Raw genomic sequence first — 14,566 nt, forward strand, 5'->3', positions numbered from 1 at the left:
AGAGGCCCGGGAGCGGCGTCGTCATGGCAACGGGCGCCGGCAGGAAACGAGGGACGCGCGGGAGGGAGGAGGGGGAGGAGGGCGCCGAGGGGAGGGGAGGGACGGGGGAGGGGTCCGGCTGCCCCGGAAGCACCTCCCCGCCAGCCCCCTCCTCCAGCCCGGCCCGCAGCCCCCGGCCTGCAGCCCCCACCCTCTCGGCCCGGCAGGAAGTGACAGGCCCGGAGCGAGCCCCGGAGGCCTGGCAGAGCCGCGGCCGGGCCCGCACCCGGAGCGGCGGGAGGGGCGGGGAGCCGCGGCCGCGCCGGGCACCTCCCACCCCGCCCTCGGCGCCCCCGCCCCTCCAGGAAGGGGAGGAGGCGAGGGGAGCCCGCCGCGGAGGCCGAGCGAGCCCCCCGCCCAGCCCGGCGACTGGGGACCCCGGCACATGAGGTGGACGCCCCCCAGGAGCACTTGGGTGCAGAGCCAGGCGCGAAGGTAACCGGGCGGCCGCGGGCTGGGGAGGGACAGGACCTCTGGGGGCTTGGCTGCGCGGGGATGTTTCTTCAGCCACCTCCGTCTGTGTAACGCCCCAGGTACCTCCCCCAGTTTCTTTCCCTGCCTACCTCTAGCGCTTAGCTCTGCGGTCCTTCGGCTCTGTCTGTCCAAGTCTTCTCGCTATTCATTTCGCTGCGCTGAATGCCGTCTGTCCGTCACCCTAGTTGCTTCTGACTGCTCCTTTTCTCATTCATTTTTCCTTCTCTGACTTTGGTCCTCCCATCCAAGCATGCTGTCTGGTAATCTCCCTGCTTTTTATGGTCCGCTTGGTCCCTCGGTCTCCAATTCCTTGACTTCTGTCTGTCTCTCTCCTGCTTGTCTCCCGGCTATCAGTAAGCACATTTCCCTGCTCACTTGGGTCAGTTCACTCCTGGCTCCACTCTATCTGCCCCCTTCCCCCGGTGTCTTTGATTCCTCTTTGGAACCTCATTTTCATCAAGGTTCTGTATACAACAAGGACCCCTGGGCGCTTACTATCCCTATTCTCCAGACCACTTCCATTTCTTTTGCACAGTCTTACCCCCCCCCCCCCCTCCTCCTGCCGCCCTTCTCCTGCCGCCCTTCTATGTCCCATACTTTCTACAAGACAGAGTTTTAGGTTTAGGAAAATTTATTTCCTCCAACTCTTGGCTCAATGGACCCAGTCCCAGGTCCATTTCACTATTCTAGCTCCCTTCCAGAGGTCTGTGCTCCTTACCTAACCCAACCCATACACACTCAAATACTACCTTTCAGGGTGACCATAGTTTAGCTATTGTGGGCACCTCTGTGGATCAGCTTCTCGCACTTTCTCTTCTGACGTAATTCTGAAAATTTAAATGCACTGTGCCTCCCAAACTTTTTGTTGTTTTCATTTTTTGTGTTTAATTTTGCAGTCCCAACATTGATCGCAAATGAATAGTATGTGCCTGGGATCCAGGAATCCTGGTTTTGATGTCAGTTTCTCCTGATTTTATTACTTAAGCCAGTACCTTTCCATCTCTATTTTCAATTCACAATCTGAAAAAAAAAAAAATACCACTAAGACTTCCATTTTGGGGGAGATGTGGGGTCCTACAGTTTTTAGCATTTTCACCTATGAATATAGGAGTTAATGTCTCCTCTAACTAGTAAAAGGGTCTCATGTCTCTGAGTCCAGTGAACTAAATCCATTGATCTATACAACTATGCCATGCTGCCTCTAATCCTTACCCACTTTTTTTCTTCACATGCTGATAATGAGGATTCATGGGTCTGTATCTGTTTAGTGCTTTGATATTGTGGCAAAAGATGTGGGAGAAGATAACTAGAGTTGAAGCTGATATGATTTCTTCTGTGTACTTCTTAGGTTATATCCATGTTTGCAGTGACGTTTGCTATACCTAAATAAAACTGAAGAGATGGGTTGAGTACTTGGGGGATAATGATGCCATCCGATGATACTGGGAACAGAATAAGAAATCTCCCCAACTCTGTTTCCAAGGCCAAGCGGTTTGATTTTATTTACTTTGTTTTGGATGTAATCATTATGATAAATCCATTTTAATAAAACTGTTGACAGGCCTTAGCAGGAATTCTGGTTTGATGTTTACATTCCTAAACTGAAGAGTGCTTTGCTGACCTAGTGTTTCTAGTGGCCCCGTGCCTCCAAAGTAGAGAATATAGTGTCTAGGCCTAACAAAAGAGGGGAAAAAAAAGAATGAACAAAAACCCTTATTGTCATTTAGTGTTGTTTGGAGGCATATTTCTTCTTACTTCTCTTCTCCTGTCTCTGCTTGGTTCTTAGCAGTGTCTTCATGTCTTTTTGCAAATTTTAATGTAGACCCCAGAGGGTAAATTCTGGTTACTAAAATGAGCTAAAAAGTTGAGTTTTATTTTCTTGAAGATTTTCATTGCTGTGTATTTAATATGTGTAATACCTGGTAGTCATTTGTTAAAATGATATGTTACATTCAGTTGTGAAGGCTTTTCTGCAAATGGGGAAACTGAGGTGCCAGCAGGGAAAGTGATGTGCCCAAGGTGTTTTTATTAATAACCTGAGCTGGAATCAGGCAGCTATTTGTATAGCTCTTCTACCTCCTAGTTTTTTGTTTTGTTTTGTTTTAAAGTTTTATTTAAGTAATCTCCACACCCAATGTGGGGCTTGAACTCATGACCCCAAGATCAAGAGTTGCACGCTCTTCCCACTGAGCCAGCCAGGCGTCCCTCTACCTCTAGATTTATGACTTTCCATGATGCATTTAACATATCTGTATCTTGAGCCCCTCCTCCATAAAATGAGGACAGTGAATACTCAAACCAAATGACACTGCCTTAATCACAGATTTTTTTTTTTTTTTTTGGTTTGAGGAAGCAGCATGTGTTAATGTAAAGAGACTTGATACTAGGAAAACTTCTTTAACTTCAGAAAACCTCATTTCTACAATTATAAGATGGGGATAATCATATTAAAGCACTGTGAAAGGTAATGGAGATGAAGAGCCTAAGCCAGCGAGAGGAGGCACCTGGTGACTTCTCAGTAAATGGTAAATGTTAAGGTGATGCTGGTAATGGTGTTGCAGGTGCAGATAAAAGTGAGAAAACAGGAACTTTTAAGTGGGACTATTTTAAACTATTAAAAAATGTTATGGGAATGTAAGGTAGCCTTAGTATTATGAGTCTTAAATTCTAGCCATTTGATGTTTAATAGACAGTCATGAGGGAATATGTAAAGGTTTCTTTTGAGACACTGCATAGTTTCAAAAGATGGTATGGGAAACATATGGTTGTAAGTGTGTATTGCAGATTTGGTAGTTAAGCCCAAGGAGTCATGGCTAATGGAAAGAAGAGGAAGAGTCTTAGATAACTTGAATGATAACATGAAATAATAGTTTGAGATCAGGTGTGAATTTTAATCCTTCGCTAACTTCCATGTAGGTCTTGAGTCAGAGCACCGGCTTTGGGGACCGTGGACCACTATCATGGAGACGGAGAGTGAGCAGAACTCCAACTCCACCAATGGGAGCTCCAGCTCTGGGGGCAGCTCTCGGCCCCAGATAGCTCAGATGTCACTGTATGAACGGCAGGCAGTGCAGGTGAGGCTCAACTGTGAGGGGCTGTGATCTGTGAATATTGGCTTCGGGCGGGCACAGGTGCTGGAAGATAATTGCTCTTAGTTCCTTTCCAGCAAACTGGGGGAGATGGATTAGGTGATGACTAATGTCCCTTCCAGCTCTGAGAATCTTAGGAGTTTACAACAGTTCGAGCAAGCAAACAGAGAATGAGATTCAGTCAGCAAATCACGGTTTTTTTATACCATTCAGTTCATGTAGCTAGATTCTAACTAACCATTTCTCTTCATGGATTGTCAGGTTTTTAATCTTCGGTCTCTCTTATAAATCGCCCTGAGTAATGGAAGTATGAAACTCTTTGGAGTTTTATTTTTAGACAAATAGTAAATTCCATGCTTTAAAAAATCTTGGGAATGGGGCATTTTACTCAAAATATCTTGGTTGCTAGAATAACTATGCACATCATAAGAATAGTTCTAATTATTAAAGAATAAGAATACAGTAATATCCTAAAGGTGACACTAAAACTGCAGTATCATCTTTATAAACATCTACTGTAAATATTTGAAAATGCCAGTTATTTGAAAATTTTATCTGATAGAATCTTTCACAAGCCACTATTTACTCTATTCTTCATCATTTTCAACCACTTGGGGCTCTGTCCCAAGAACATGGTCTTTTGTGTCCCTAGAACATGGTCTTTTGTGTTCCTAGGATATGGTCTTCAATTTTTTTCTTCTATCTCTCTATCCATCCATCCATCCATCCATTTATTTATTTATTTACTTTAAAGATTTTATTTATCTATTTGTCAGAGAGGGAGCGCACAAGCAGGGGGAGAAGCAGGCAGAGGGAGAAGCAGACTCCCTGCTGAGCAAGGAGCCCGATGTGGGACTCGATCCCAGGACCGTGGGATCATGACCTGAGCCGAAGGCAGACATCCAACCGACTGAGCCACCCAGGCGTCCCTATCTATTTATTTTTAAGTAGGCTCTCTACTGGAGCCCAACATCAGGCTTGAACTCATGACCCTGAAACCATGGACCTGAGCTGAGATCAATAGTTGGATGCTTAACTGACTAAGCCACCCAGGTGCCCCTATTTTTATTTTTTTTTAAGTAAGCTCTATGCCCAGTCTGGGGCTTGAACTCACAACCCCGAAACCAAGAGTCGCATGCTCTACCGACTGAGCCAGCCTGGCGCCTCTTCTTCTCTTTGTATTATTTGATGTCCAATTTATTTTCAACTTGGCTAGTCCAGTTCTTTTCCTTGCTACGTCATGTATCTCCACATTCCATTTTGGGAATTAAGAGTTCATGTGAGTTACATTGCTTTACTTTTCTTTGTATACAAGAACAGAATTAATTGTTTCTCCACTTCTTGAGGACTATGTGAACTTACTAGTTCTAATATAAAAATGGACAAATCAGATGTTGACTTAGCCACGCTCCCCATCTTCCTTTGTTTCTCTCTTTCCCAGTTGTCCCTTTCACCAGATCACAGTCATTTGCATAGAATAGGAATGAGGAGCGATTCATCCTAAGTGGGTTGGTCCTCTCTTTTTCCTCTTAGGCTCTGCAGGCGCTGCAGCGTCAGCCCAACGCGGCTCAGTATTTCCACCAGTTCATGCTCCAGCAGCAGCTCAGCAATGCCCAGCTGCATAGCCTGGCTGCGGTCCAGCAGGTGAGAGGTCAGCAGCCAGCTGGCCCAACAGGGAGGGGATAGGCGCTGCCGGTGGGTCGGGGCCTACTGCCTCCTGCAGTCCTCCTGCCACTCAGGCTAGAAACGTAGTCTTGTCTACCTCCTGTCCTTCCGTAGGAGGACGAAGGGGTCTTAGTTTTTGGGGTTGCAGTAGGAACTAGGAGGTAGAATGTCTATGTTCTAGGACTACACTGTCCAATATGGCGGCCACTAGTCACGTGTAGCTATTGAGCACTTAAAATGTGGCTAGTCCAAATTGAGATGTATAGTAAAATTTTGGATTTCAAAGACTTAATATCGAAAAAAAATGTAAAGTATCTCAGTATTTTGTTTTTATTGGTTATATGTTGAAATGAGATGCATTGGCTTAAATAAAATAAAGTTTATTTCTCCTGTTTCTTTTCACTTTTTTATTTTTATTTATTTATTTATTTATTTATTTATTTATTAAAGATTTTATTTGACAGAGAGAGCACAAGCAGAGGGACAGAGAGGGAGAAGCAGGCTCCCCGCTGAGCGAGGAGCCTGATGTGGGACTCGATCCCAGAACCCTGGGATCATAACCTGGGCCGAAGGCAGCCACTTAACAGACTGAGCCACCCAGGCGTCCCCACTTTTTTATTTTTATTTTTTAAGATTTTATTTATTTATTTGAGATAAAGAAAGAGAGCAAGAGAGAGTGAGCATGAGCAGGCGGGGAGGGCAGAGGGAGAAGGAGAAGCAGACTCCCCACCAAGCAGGGAGCCCCAATGCGGAGCTCGATTCCAGGACCCTGGGATCATGACCTGAGCTGAAGGCAGACGCTTAACCGACTGAGCCACCCAGGCACCCCTCTTTTTTTCACTTTTTAAAAAATGTGTGTACTAGAAAATAATTTATGTGGCTTGCATTGTATTTGTATTTTGGACAGCCCTGGGCTAGACTTATGAGTGACTCATGATATGAACTGGTCAAAGATTCTTCTTCCACCTAAAAGAAAGTGGGAGGAGGAGGAGGGCAGATTACCCGATTGCCCCAGGAGGGTTATGTGGGAGTTACTAGGTTGGCATAGGAGGTAACGTGAGAGTTTTGGGGATAGTGAATATACTTTTCCTTGCTCCGTAGTAAAGTCTCTGGGTTTTTATCTGAAATCTCTATTACATTTTGTGCCTGTGATTAGAAGATTCAGTCTTTTCCTTCGTTGTCTCTGCTCTTTCTTGTTTCCTTTCCCCTCTAACAGGCCACGATTGCTGCCAGTCGGCAGGCCAGCTCCCCAAACACCAGCACGGCACAGCAGCAGACTACCACCACCCAGGCCTCAGTGAGTACCGCGGCTCCCCACCGAGAGGCTTCCTTCCCTGGGTCTTTGTTTCTGGGTGGAAGGACTTTGTGAATTGAGCCATCAATGGTGATTATTGCTCTTATGTAGAGAGTCTTAGTAAAAGGGAAACAACTGACCGGAATCTATATAGGGGTCTCAGGAGGTCTAAGAAAGGAGGAAGAAAATCCTGGGGAAGAAAAGGAGATGACAAAGGGACGGACTGATCTCTGGACCTGTTTTTTTTTTTTTTTTAAGATTTTATTTATTTATTTGACAGAGACAGACAGCGAGAGAGGGAACACAAGCAGGGGGAGTGGGAGAGGGAGAAGCAGATTCCCCGCTGAGCAGGGAGCCCTATGGGGCTCGATCCCAGGACCCTGGGATCATGACCTGAGCCAAAGGCAGATGCCTAATGACTGAGCCACCCAGGCGCCCTGATCTCTGGACCCTTTAACAAGGAGTGAAGTCTGCTCCATTTTGTTCCTTTTCCCTCTCAACTGGTAATGTTAGTGGTTAGGGACTAGTTTCTTTACTTTGGTACTACCCTCCAGTAGCCAGGATGACAGTTATGGTCAGGAAGGTATTATTCATTTCCCCCTGACTCTGAAAATAAGATAGTCTGTTCTTAAAAAAAAAAAAGAAAGAAAGAAAATTAGATATTCTGTTCTTCACTGTGTCCCTCTGCATTTGTCGGTGATGTGCATTCCTTTTTACGTCTCCTAAGTCTTTAGTTCTGTTCCTTTCTGTACCACACAGATCAACCTGGCCACCACGTCGGCCGCCCAGCTCATCAGCCGATCCCAGAGTGTGAGCTCTCCCAGTGCTACCACTTTGACCCAATCTGTGCTACTGGGGAACACCACCTCCCCACCTCTCAACCAGTCCCAGGCCCAGATGTATCTACGGGTAAGCCACGAACACAACCACCATTGTTCTAGGGGCATAATTGTTATGCCCCTGCCACAGACTTGAGTGAAAGCTGTTTGATTTAACCATGGTTGCCCAGATACGTTAAGATATGCTGATCTACTTCCTAGGCCTTACTTACCTCTAGAAGTGATGCTCAGTATTCACAGGTAGCCTGCAGATTGCATTGAGCTCCTAAGTGAGAAGGTGTCCGCCTTAATATTTGACTGAAGTGGTGTCACATAGAATCTAATCTTTAAACCTGTGGCTCGAGTACCCAAATTCTAAGTGTTATCTCTTAGCCTGTCTACTTACTATACATAAATACTTGTTCTAAAATCCTCATTGTCTCAACTTCTTTGATGTTTGACTCTTTGATATCAATCTGTAGTTTTATATACATTCTAGGTTTCCTTCTGGATGATTCATCGCATATGGAGAATAAGGGTCTCCTGGGTTGGTGTGGAAAGGGGCAGGGCTTAGCAGTTTCGTATCTTCTGTTTATTTTGTCTTGTGGTCCTTCCCTTCCGTTTCTTCTGTCTTTCTTCTTCTCCTCTTGTTCTCTTTCCTTTGCTCTTCCTCTTCCTCCTCTCCTTGCCAGCCACAGCTGGGAAACCTATTGCAGGTAAACCGGACCCTGGGCCGGAATGTGCCTCTAGCCTCCCAGCTCATCCTGATGCCTAACGGGGCAGTGGCTGCGGTCCAGCACGAGGTGCCATCTGCTCAGTCTCCGGGAGCTCATACAGATGCAGATCAGGTCAGTGGCAACCACTTGACCTGTGGATGGGCACTGGGGAGGATGAAGGGAACCACCGTAGACCAGGGCCCACCCTGCTACCCCATTACGACTTCTCAGCATTCTTATTTTTTCTCCCCTTTTCTTAATTTCCATAGCACTCGAATCCCTTGTAACTTGTGAGTTATTTGAGTTAGGAAGGGAAGCGGAGTTGACTGAAAACAGCCCTGTAGATCTGGGAAGGCTTATTCTCAATCCAGGGCAGATTTCCTTATATTCTTCCAGCCCTCCGTGGCTCAGTTTTATTCAGGAGGTCTTAGTTCTCTTCATTTGCAGTGCTCTCTTCAAGTAAGGGGTGATTGAGGGAATTCTGCAGTTAGGTAGATGTGAAGCCCACCTGGCTGTTGCTGGAAGAATGTTTGATTCCTTCTCTTTATGAGTTACTGTGGCTGCCAACTCTCAGTAGTCTGTTTCTCCTCGCTGTGTGCCCAGGAAAGTCTTCTTCACCGTTGCTTCCCATGCCTTACCCCCAAACATGTACATATATTTCGAGCCTGAGTTTTTGCTTCTTATGGATGAAATACAAATTGGGATCGCATAATAACTTTTTTCATTCTTTTAGTTTATCAGTTAGCAAGTAAATATTGAGGTTGAGCTCTTTCTACTGATGTGCTCAGATATACACTAGAAACTTGGGAAGCTTGAAAGGAAAGACAAGGCAAGTCTTCAAAGATCTTAGAGAACAAAGAAGTACAAAGATCTTAGAGCCCAAAGAGGTACAAAGTAAACGGTACTAACTTGGAGTGACACATGAGTTTAGAGAAGAGTTGGCTGCATCCCTGCTCAGGACTTTTGGGATACTTGAGCAGATTCTCGAAGGATCGGTAGGATTTGATTTGGAGTTAGAAGAAAACTGGAGAGAGAACAGTGTGTGTAAAGGCTTGATTCATATGTGACTGAGTTGGGGATGAGTGGATAAAGTGGAGACAACACACCTGATGGTAGAAAAGGTCATTGTCAGGGAGAAGTCTGAAAGCCAAGTAACTTCATAGGTAGCAGGGGTCAAGGCTGGCTATTGCACAGCAGATTAATAGGATAAGGAAAATACTTTGGAAAGAATCATCTAGGAACATGTGCCTGGAGAAGAAAGAGAAGTTAAGGAACCTAGTAAGAGATTCTTGGGGGTCATTTAGTTACTAGGGTAAGACCTTCGTTTTAGACTATGGTAACAGCAGTGGGATCAGAGGATGAGTTTCATATCCAGTTCTTTCATTTATCCATCTCTTTATTCATCAGATATTTGAGTGTCAATATGTGGAGGGACAGAGTAGTGGTTGCAAATGTGAATCTGATGGTTGGGTCAGATTCCAAGTCCATGACTTACTGTGTGACCTAGGCAAATGGCCTAACATCTTTTTGCCAGTTTCTTCGTGTATAAAATAGCTATTGTTAAATACCTACTTTGGGGTGTGTTGAGGATTAAATGAGTTAGAGATTACAAATCATTGAGGCACCAGACATTACACAAAGAATCACCTGAATGGTTTAATAATTGCTTCATTAGAAAGTACAGAGTGCTCTGAAAACACAGAAAGAGACCTGATTCAGCCTTGGGATCGGGGTGAAAGTCAAGAAGACTGCCCTGAGGAGGTGACATTTAAATTGGGTGTCCGGTGAAGACATGGAAGGAGAGTGGTGAAGGCAGGGGGAACCTTATGTCCAAATACCCCTTGAATCCAAAGAGGAGGGAAGGAGCTTTATATATTTGAGGAATTGAAAGAAGACCTGTGTGCTTGGAGTTTGGCAAAGGGGGATGGAGATGGTACCAGGGAGATAGGAGAAACTTCATCTTGCAGGGCGTTGGGAACAGTGTTTAGGATTTTGGGCTTTATGCAAAGGGTGATGGGATACTATGGGAGGATTTTCAATTTGGAAGTGACCTGGAAAGGTTCGAGGCTTGTTCATTTTTTTTGTTTAAAGACTATGTTGGCTCCTCTATGGAGAATAAATGGAAGTGGTGTGAGTGTGAATCTAGGGAGAACAACAGTTTCGGGGAAAGATGATGTTTGGGTTAGGCAGTAACAACGGAGATGGACAGAGATGAATAGATTTGAGAAAAACTTAGAAGATCTTTGAAAGAGGAAAACTGATTCAGTTGAGGGAAGTGCCAGAGACGAGATGTGACGGCGGTGAGGCGGCTGCTTAGTGCTACTCAGGAGATGGAGAATGTTGGAGAAGGGGATCTAGGGTGAAGTTAACTTTTGGATACCCTGTCTTAGACGTGCTTGTGAGTCAGTGGGTCACGAGGTCAGCTGCTTTATATATCTGGTGCTTGAGCTTAGAGGGAAGGTCTGAGTTGGAGATAAACATTCAAGAGTAGTAGACACATAGATGATAATCGAAGTCCAGAGAGCATTTGGCATTGCTTAGGGAAAGGTATGGATTGACAAGAGAAAAGCCTTTATATTAAGATGGAGCCCTGAGGGTTAGGACTGTTTGGAAAATAGTTCAAGGTCAAGTAGAGGCTGATGAACTGGCAGAGGGGAGTAGGAAGGAGTGACAGAGAAATGGGAAAATCTGGATTATGTGGTGTCATGAAGACAAGGGAGCAGAATGTTAGAACTGGCAGGGAGTCCTCTGTCAAACGCAGTAGAGAGACAAGTTAGAGTTACTAATATGGACGGAGAACCATTTCAGTGGAGTTTGGGGGGTTGAAGCCAAACTAGTATCACTTGAGGAATGGCTGGATAGTGAGAATAGATGCAGTGAATGTAAACAGTTATTACCAGTTTAGTAATGAAAGGAGGATGAAGCTGGGGTTGGGGACGTGGGGTTCAGGTGTGATGGGAGGGTGCCTTTAGCGGTGAGGTTGAAGATACAGGAAGGAATTGATAGTACAAGTTCCTTGAGAAGGAGGAGGGCTGGGGCCCTGAGTGTGGAGAAGGACTTGATAGGAGGGAGGATAGAAGGGAGAGCAGGGAGAAGGAAGTGGTGGGGGTTTGTGAAGGGCATGTATAGATTTGGTGATGAAACTGCTGCAGTGTGCTCATATGATGGTTTGATTGTCTCTGCAGGGGTGATGAGGGAGAGGGGGAAGAGCAGGTGGTTCTGAGGTATATCGGGAGACCAGGAAAGTTTTAAATAGTCATTATGGAAAGCTGATTAGAAACAAACTATATAATTGCCCGATCACATTAAGTGCCCCAGCACCCCATCCTGATAATCTTGTCAGTCTCTCTCAAAAGCTCTCACCTCTTTACTGCTTGCCTGAACTCAGGGTCTTTATATTTTTCACCTGCATTACTGTACTGGTTTTCTAATTGGTCTCTTGACTTCAGCCTTGTCTACCTCTAAGCATCTTCCATATTACTATCCGAATAAGTTTTTTAAATAAGAAAATACCTGTTGTTCCTAACATTATTTTAAATGGTACTTCTGGTATACTGAATTTGATAAATCATGATCCTTGGTTCGTGACATCCTGTTAGCAGTGGTCCATTCATGGCCCACTCTTAGTTATTTACTATGTTTTAATGATGTAATAAGCAATCCCCAGTTCCACCCACTGCCTGCCCCTACCCATGGTAGCAATCATTCTGATTCCTAGGTTCATCCTTCCCTGTGTCCCTTTTTTTATACTTTTATCGTGTTTACATATATTTTTAAAAAGTACTTTTTATTATGGAATATTTCAAACTTATGCAAAAATAGAAAAAAATATGAATCCCTATGCACCTGCCAGCCAGCTGCAACATTTATCAACACATCGCCTTTCTATCCAGGCCGCTTTCCTCCACCTGTGGATTATTTAGAAGTAATTCCAGATACCATATGTTCTATATTTTGTGTGTGTGTGTGTATGTATTTGTATTTAAGTTTATAAGGTCTTTGTGCTGTATGTAATTTGGGGGGAATACTTTCTTAATAGCTTATTGTCAGGATCCATCCATATTATTGCATGTCATTGTATTTTATTAATTTCTATGTAGTATTGAACCGTGTGAATATACTTTAGTTCATTCATCTTCTCTTCTGATAATGGCCATTTGGGTTGCTTCCAGACTTTCGTTAACTATGAATAGTGCTGCTGTGAACTTTCTCACACATGCCTCCTGTTGTATATAGCAAGAGTTTCTCCTGTAGAATTCCTGGATTAGGGGGTGTGTGAATGTTCAGCTTGAGGATAAGATGCCAAACCATTTGCCAAAGCGGTTGTACTGATTTACACTTCTGTCAGCAATGTTTAAGAGAATGGTTTCAGCTGTAGAGTTGATTACGTTTATTCTGATTAATATTCTTCAGTGGCTTCCTGTCATCAGTGAAGTGCTCATCAGTCCTCTCTTCATATTCTGGGGTACTTCCTATGTCAGGCACTGTGCTAGGTGCTGGAAATAGAACAGTGGGGAAGATGGATAAACTTTCTGTTCCCGAACTAAAGTTCAGACTCTCCTCATTTGAATGCACCAAGCCCTTCCTGATCTGAAACCTTCCTCCCTCCCCGGCCTCAGCCTGTCTTCCTAGCTTCATTTCTTTCCACTCCCTCCATCTCACCCCAAATGTAGTGAAATATTCATAATTTCCAAAAATGCTATGCTCTTTCTTGGCTCGATGGTCTTCCAAATGTTGTTACCTATGTCTTCAAACTTCGCTTTTGCTCTCACCCATGGAGTCTCAGATGGAACAAAAGACTGTTTTAGGAAGTCTTCCCTAATCTCCCCGGTCTGAGTCCATCTTCCTCCTCTGCTCCCATGGCACTTTGCGCAGATCTCTGCATAGTATAATAGGGCTATCGTTGATTTTCTTGTCTGTCTGTTCCGGTAGAAAGTACGCATTAAGAGCAGGGACAGTGTCTTTCGTCTTTGCATTTCCAGTATCCAGTGTAGTACCTGAAACATAGTAGGTCATTTGGTCAGTGTTGAACGAATGAACGAACGGAGAAGAAAGGGAAAATCTGAGACATTTTGAAGGAATAAATGAGCAAACTTGCTGATAGATTTGATAGTGAATGAAGGAGACTGAAAATCAAATAGGATTCAAGAGTCCCTCCCTGGGTGACTGGAAGGACTTTAATGTATGTAATTGTAAAGGTGGGGGAACAAGGTTTGAGGGGGGGCTGGGGAATATCTGTGCTGTCTTCACTGCTTCTGAATCAGTCACAGAAGTCTTTGACCTTCATGCCCCCTGTTCCCCTTTTCTCAGTATATCTTTTTCTTCTTATCTTTCAGGTGCAGAATTTGGCAGTGAGGAACCAACAGGCCTCAGCCCAAGGACCCCAGATGCAAGGCTCTACTCAGAAGGCCATTCCTCCTGGAGCCTCCCCTGTCTCTAGCCTGTCCCAGGCCTCTAGCCAGGCCCTCGCTGTGGCTCAGGCTTCCTCTGGGGCCTCGGGCCAGTCCCTCAACCTCAGTCAAGCTGGTGCAGGCAGTGGGAGTAGCATCCCCGGGTCCGTGGGGCCAGGCGGAGGTGGCCAGGCACCTGGGGGCTTGGGTCAGTTGCCTTCCTCAGGAATGGGTGGGGGTGGGAGCTGTCCCAGGAAGGGCACAGGAGTGGTGCAGCCCTTGCCCGCAGCCCAAACAGTGACTGTGAGTCAGGGAAGCCAGACAGAAGCAGAAAGTGCAGCGGCCAAGAAGGCAGAAGCAGATGGGCCTGGTCAGCAGAATGTGGGCATGAACTTGACACGGACAGCTACACCTGCTCCCAGCCAGACCCTTATTAGTTCAGGTAAGCTGTCGCCTCTCCCAAGGTCATTATTCTCTCAGAACTTGTTTGAAATCTTCAGAGTACATTGCTTTGCCATTTTTCCTGCTTCTCTTGGTCCTGGAGTAGTGGAAGGAAAGAAAATCACATCAGCCTTGATCATATTAGTCCAGGGAGAGAGGAGGACAGGTAACAGAGGTAGATCTCTGTTTCCACCAGGCAGCGATCCCCCCTTCTTGGCCCTGAGTTTGTCAGTTTACCCATCCCACCCATTCATTTACCCAGTTCTTAACTGAATTGCCTGCTGTAGGAGGTGTAGGAGGTGTAGGAGGTGTTAGGGATGCATCTTTGAAAAACAGATTCCTTGTCCTTATGGAGCTTACGATTTAGCTTAAGGGATGATTTCTCTCTTCCCTCTATTTATTTTATTTTATTTTATTTTTAAAGATTTTATTTATTTGACAGAGAGAAACAGAGTGAGAGAGGGAACACAAGCAGGGGGAGTGGGAGAGGGAGAAGCAGGTTCCCGCGGAGCAGGGAGCCCAATGTGGGGCTCGATCCCAGGACCCCGGGATCACGACCTGAGCCGAAGGCAGACGCTTAACGACTGAGCCACCCGGGTGCCCCATAAATAAAATTTTTTAAAAAAGAAAATAAAATAGG

At 45.1% G+C, this 14,566-nt stretch overlaps 1 protein-coding gene across 6 annotated transcripts in view; it reads left to right on the top strand.

Moving 5' to 3' along the window:
* Positions 1-387: 387 nt before the first annotated feature.
* Positions 388-14,566, top strand: part of PHC1 (polyhomeotic homolog 1) — a 22,597-nt gene continuing 8,418 nt past the window's right edge. Inside the window, exons 1-8 of one of the 6 annotated variants that reach the window (XM_032390781.1) lie at positions 396-474; positions 1,862-2,004; positions 3,430-3,587; positions 5,136-5,246; positions 6,484-6,564; positions 7,321-7,470; positions 8,072-8,227; positions 13,432-13,927. In XM_032390781.1, the coding sequence (XP_032246672.1) occupies positions 3,474-3,587; positions 5,136-5,246; positions 6,484-6,564; positions 7,321-7,470; positions 8,072-8,227; positions 13,432-13,927 (1,108 nt within the window). In that variant the 5' untranslated portion in view covers positions 396-474; positions 1,862-2,004; positions 3,430-3,473. Of the gene's footprint in view, positions 475-1,116; positions 1,766-1,861; positions 2,005-2,025; positions 3,039-3,429; positions 3,588-5,135; positions 5,247-6,483; positions 6,565-7,320; positions 7,471-8,071; positions 8,228-13,431; positions 13,928-14,566 lie in introns of those variants that run through there. The other 5 variants (XM_032390778.1, XM_032390780.1, XM_032390779.1 and 2 more) reach the window with 5 other exon arrangements.

Source organism: Phoca vitulina, unplaced genomic scaffold, assembly GCF_004348235.1.
Source record: "Phoca vitulina isolate PV1807 unplaced genomic scaffold, GSC_HSeal_1.0 scaffold59, whole genome shotgun sequence".
Classification (NCBI taxonomy): Eukaryota; Metazoa; Chordata; class Mammalia; order Carnivora; family Phocidae; genus Phoca; species Phoca vitulina.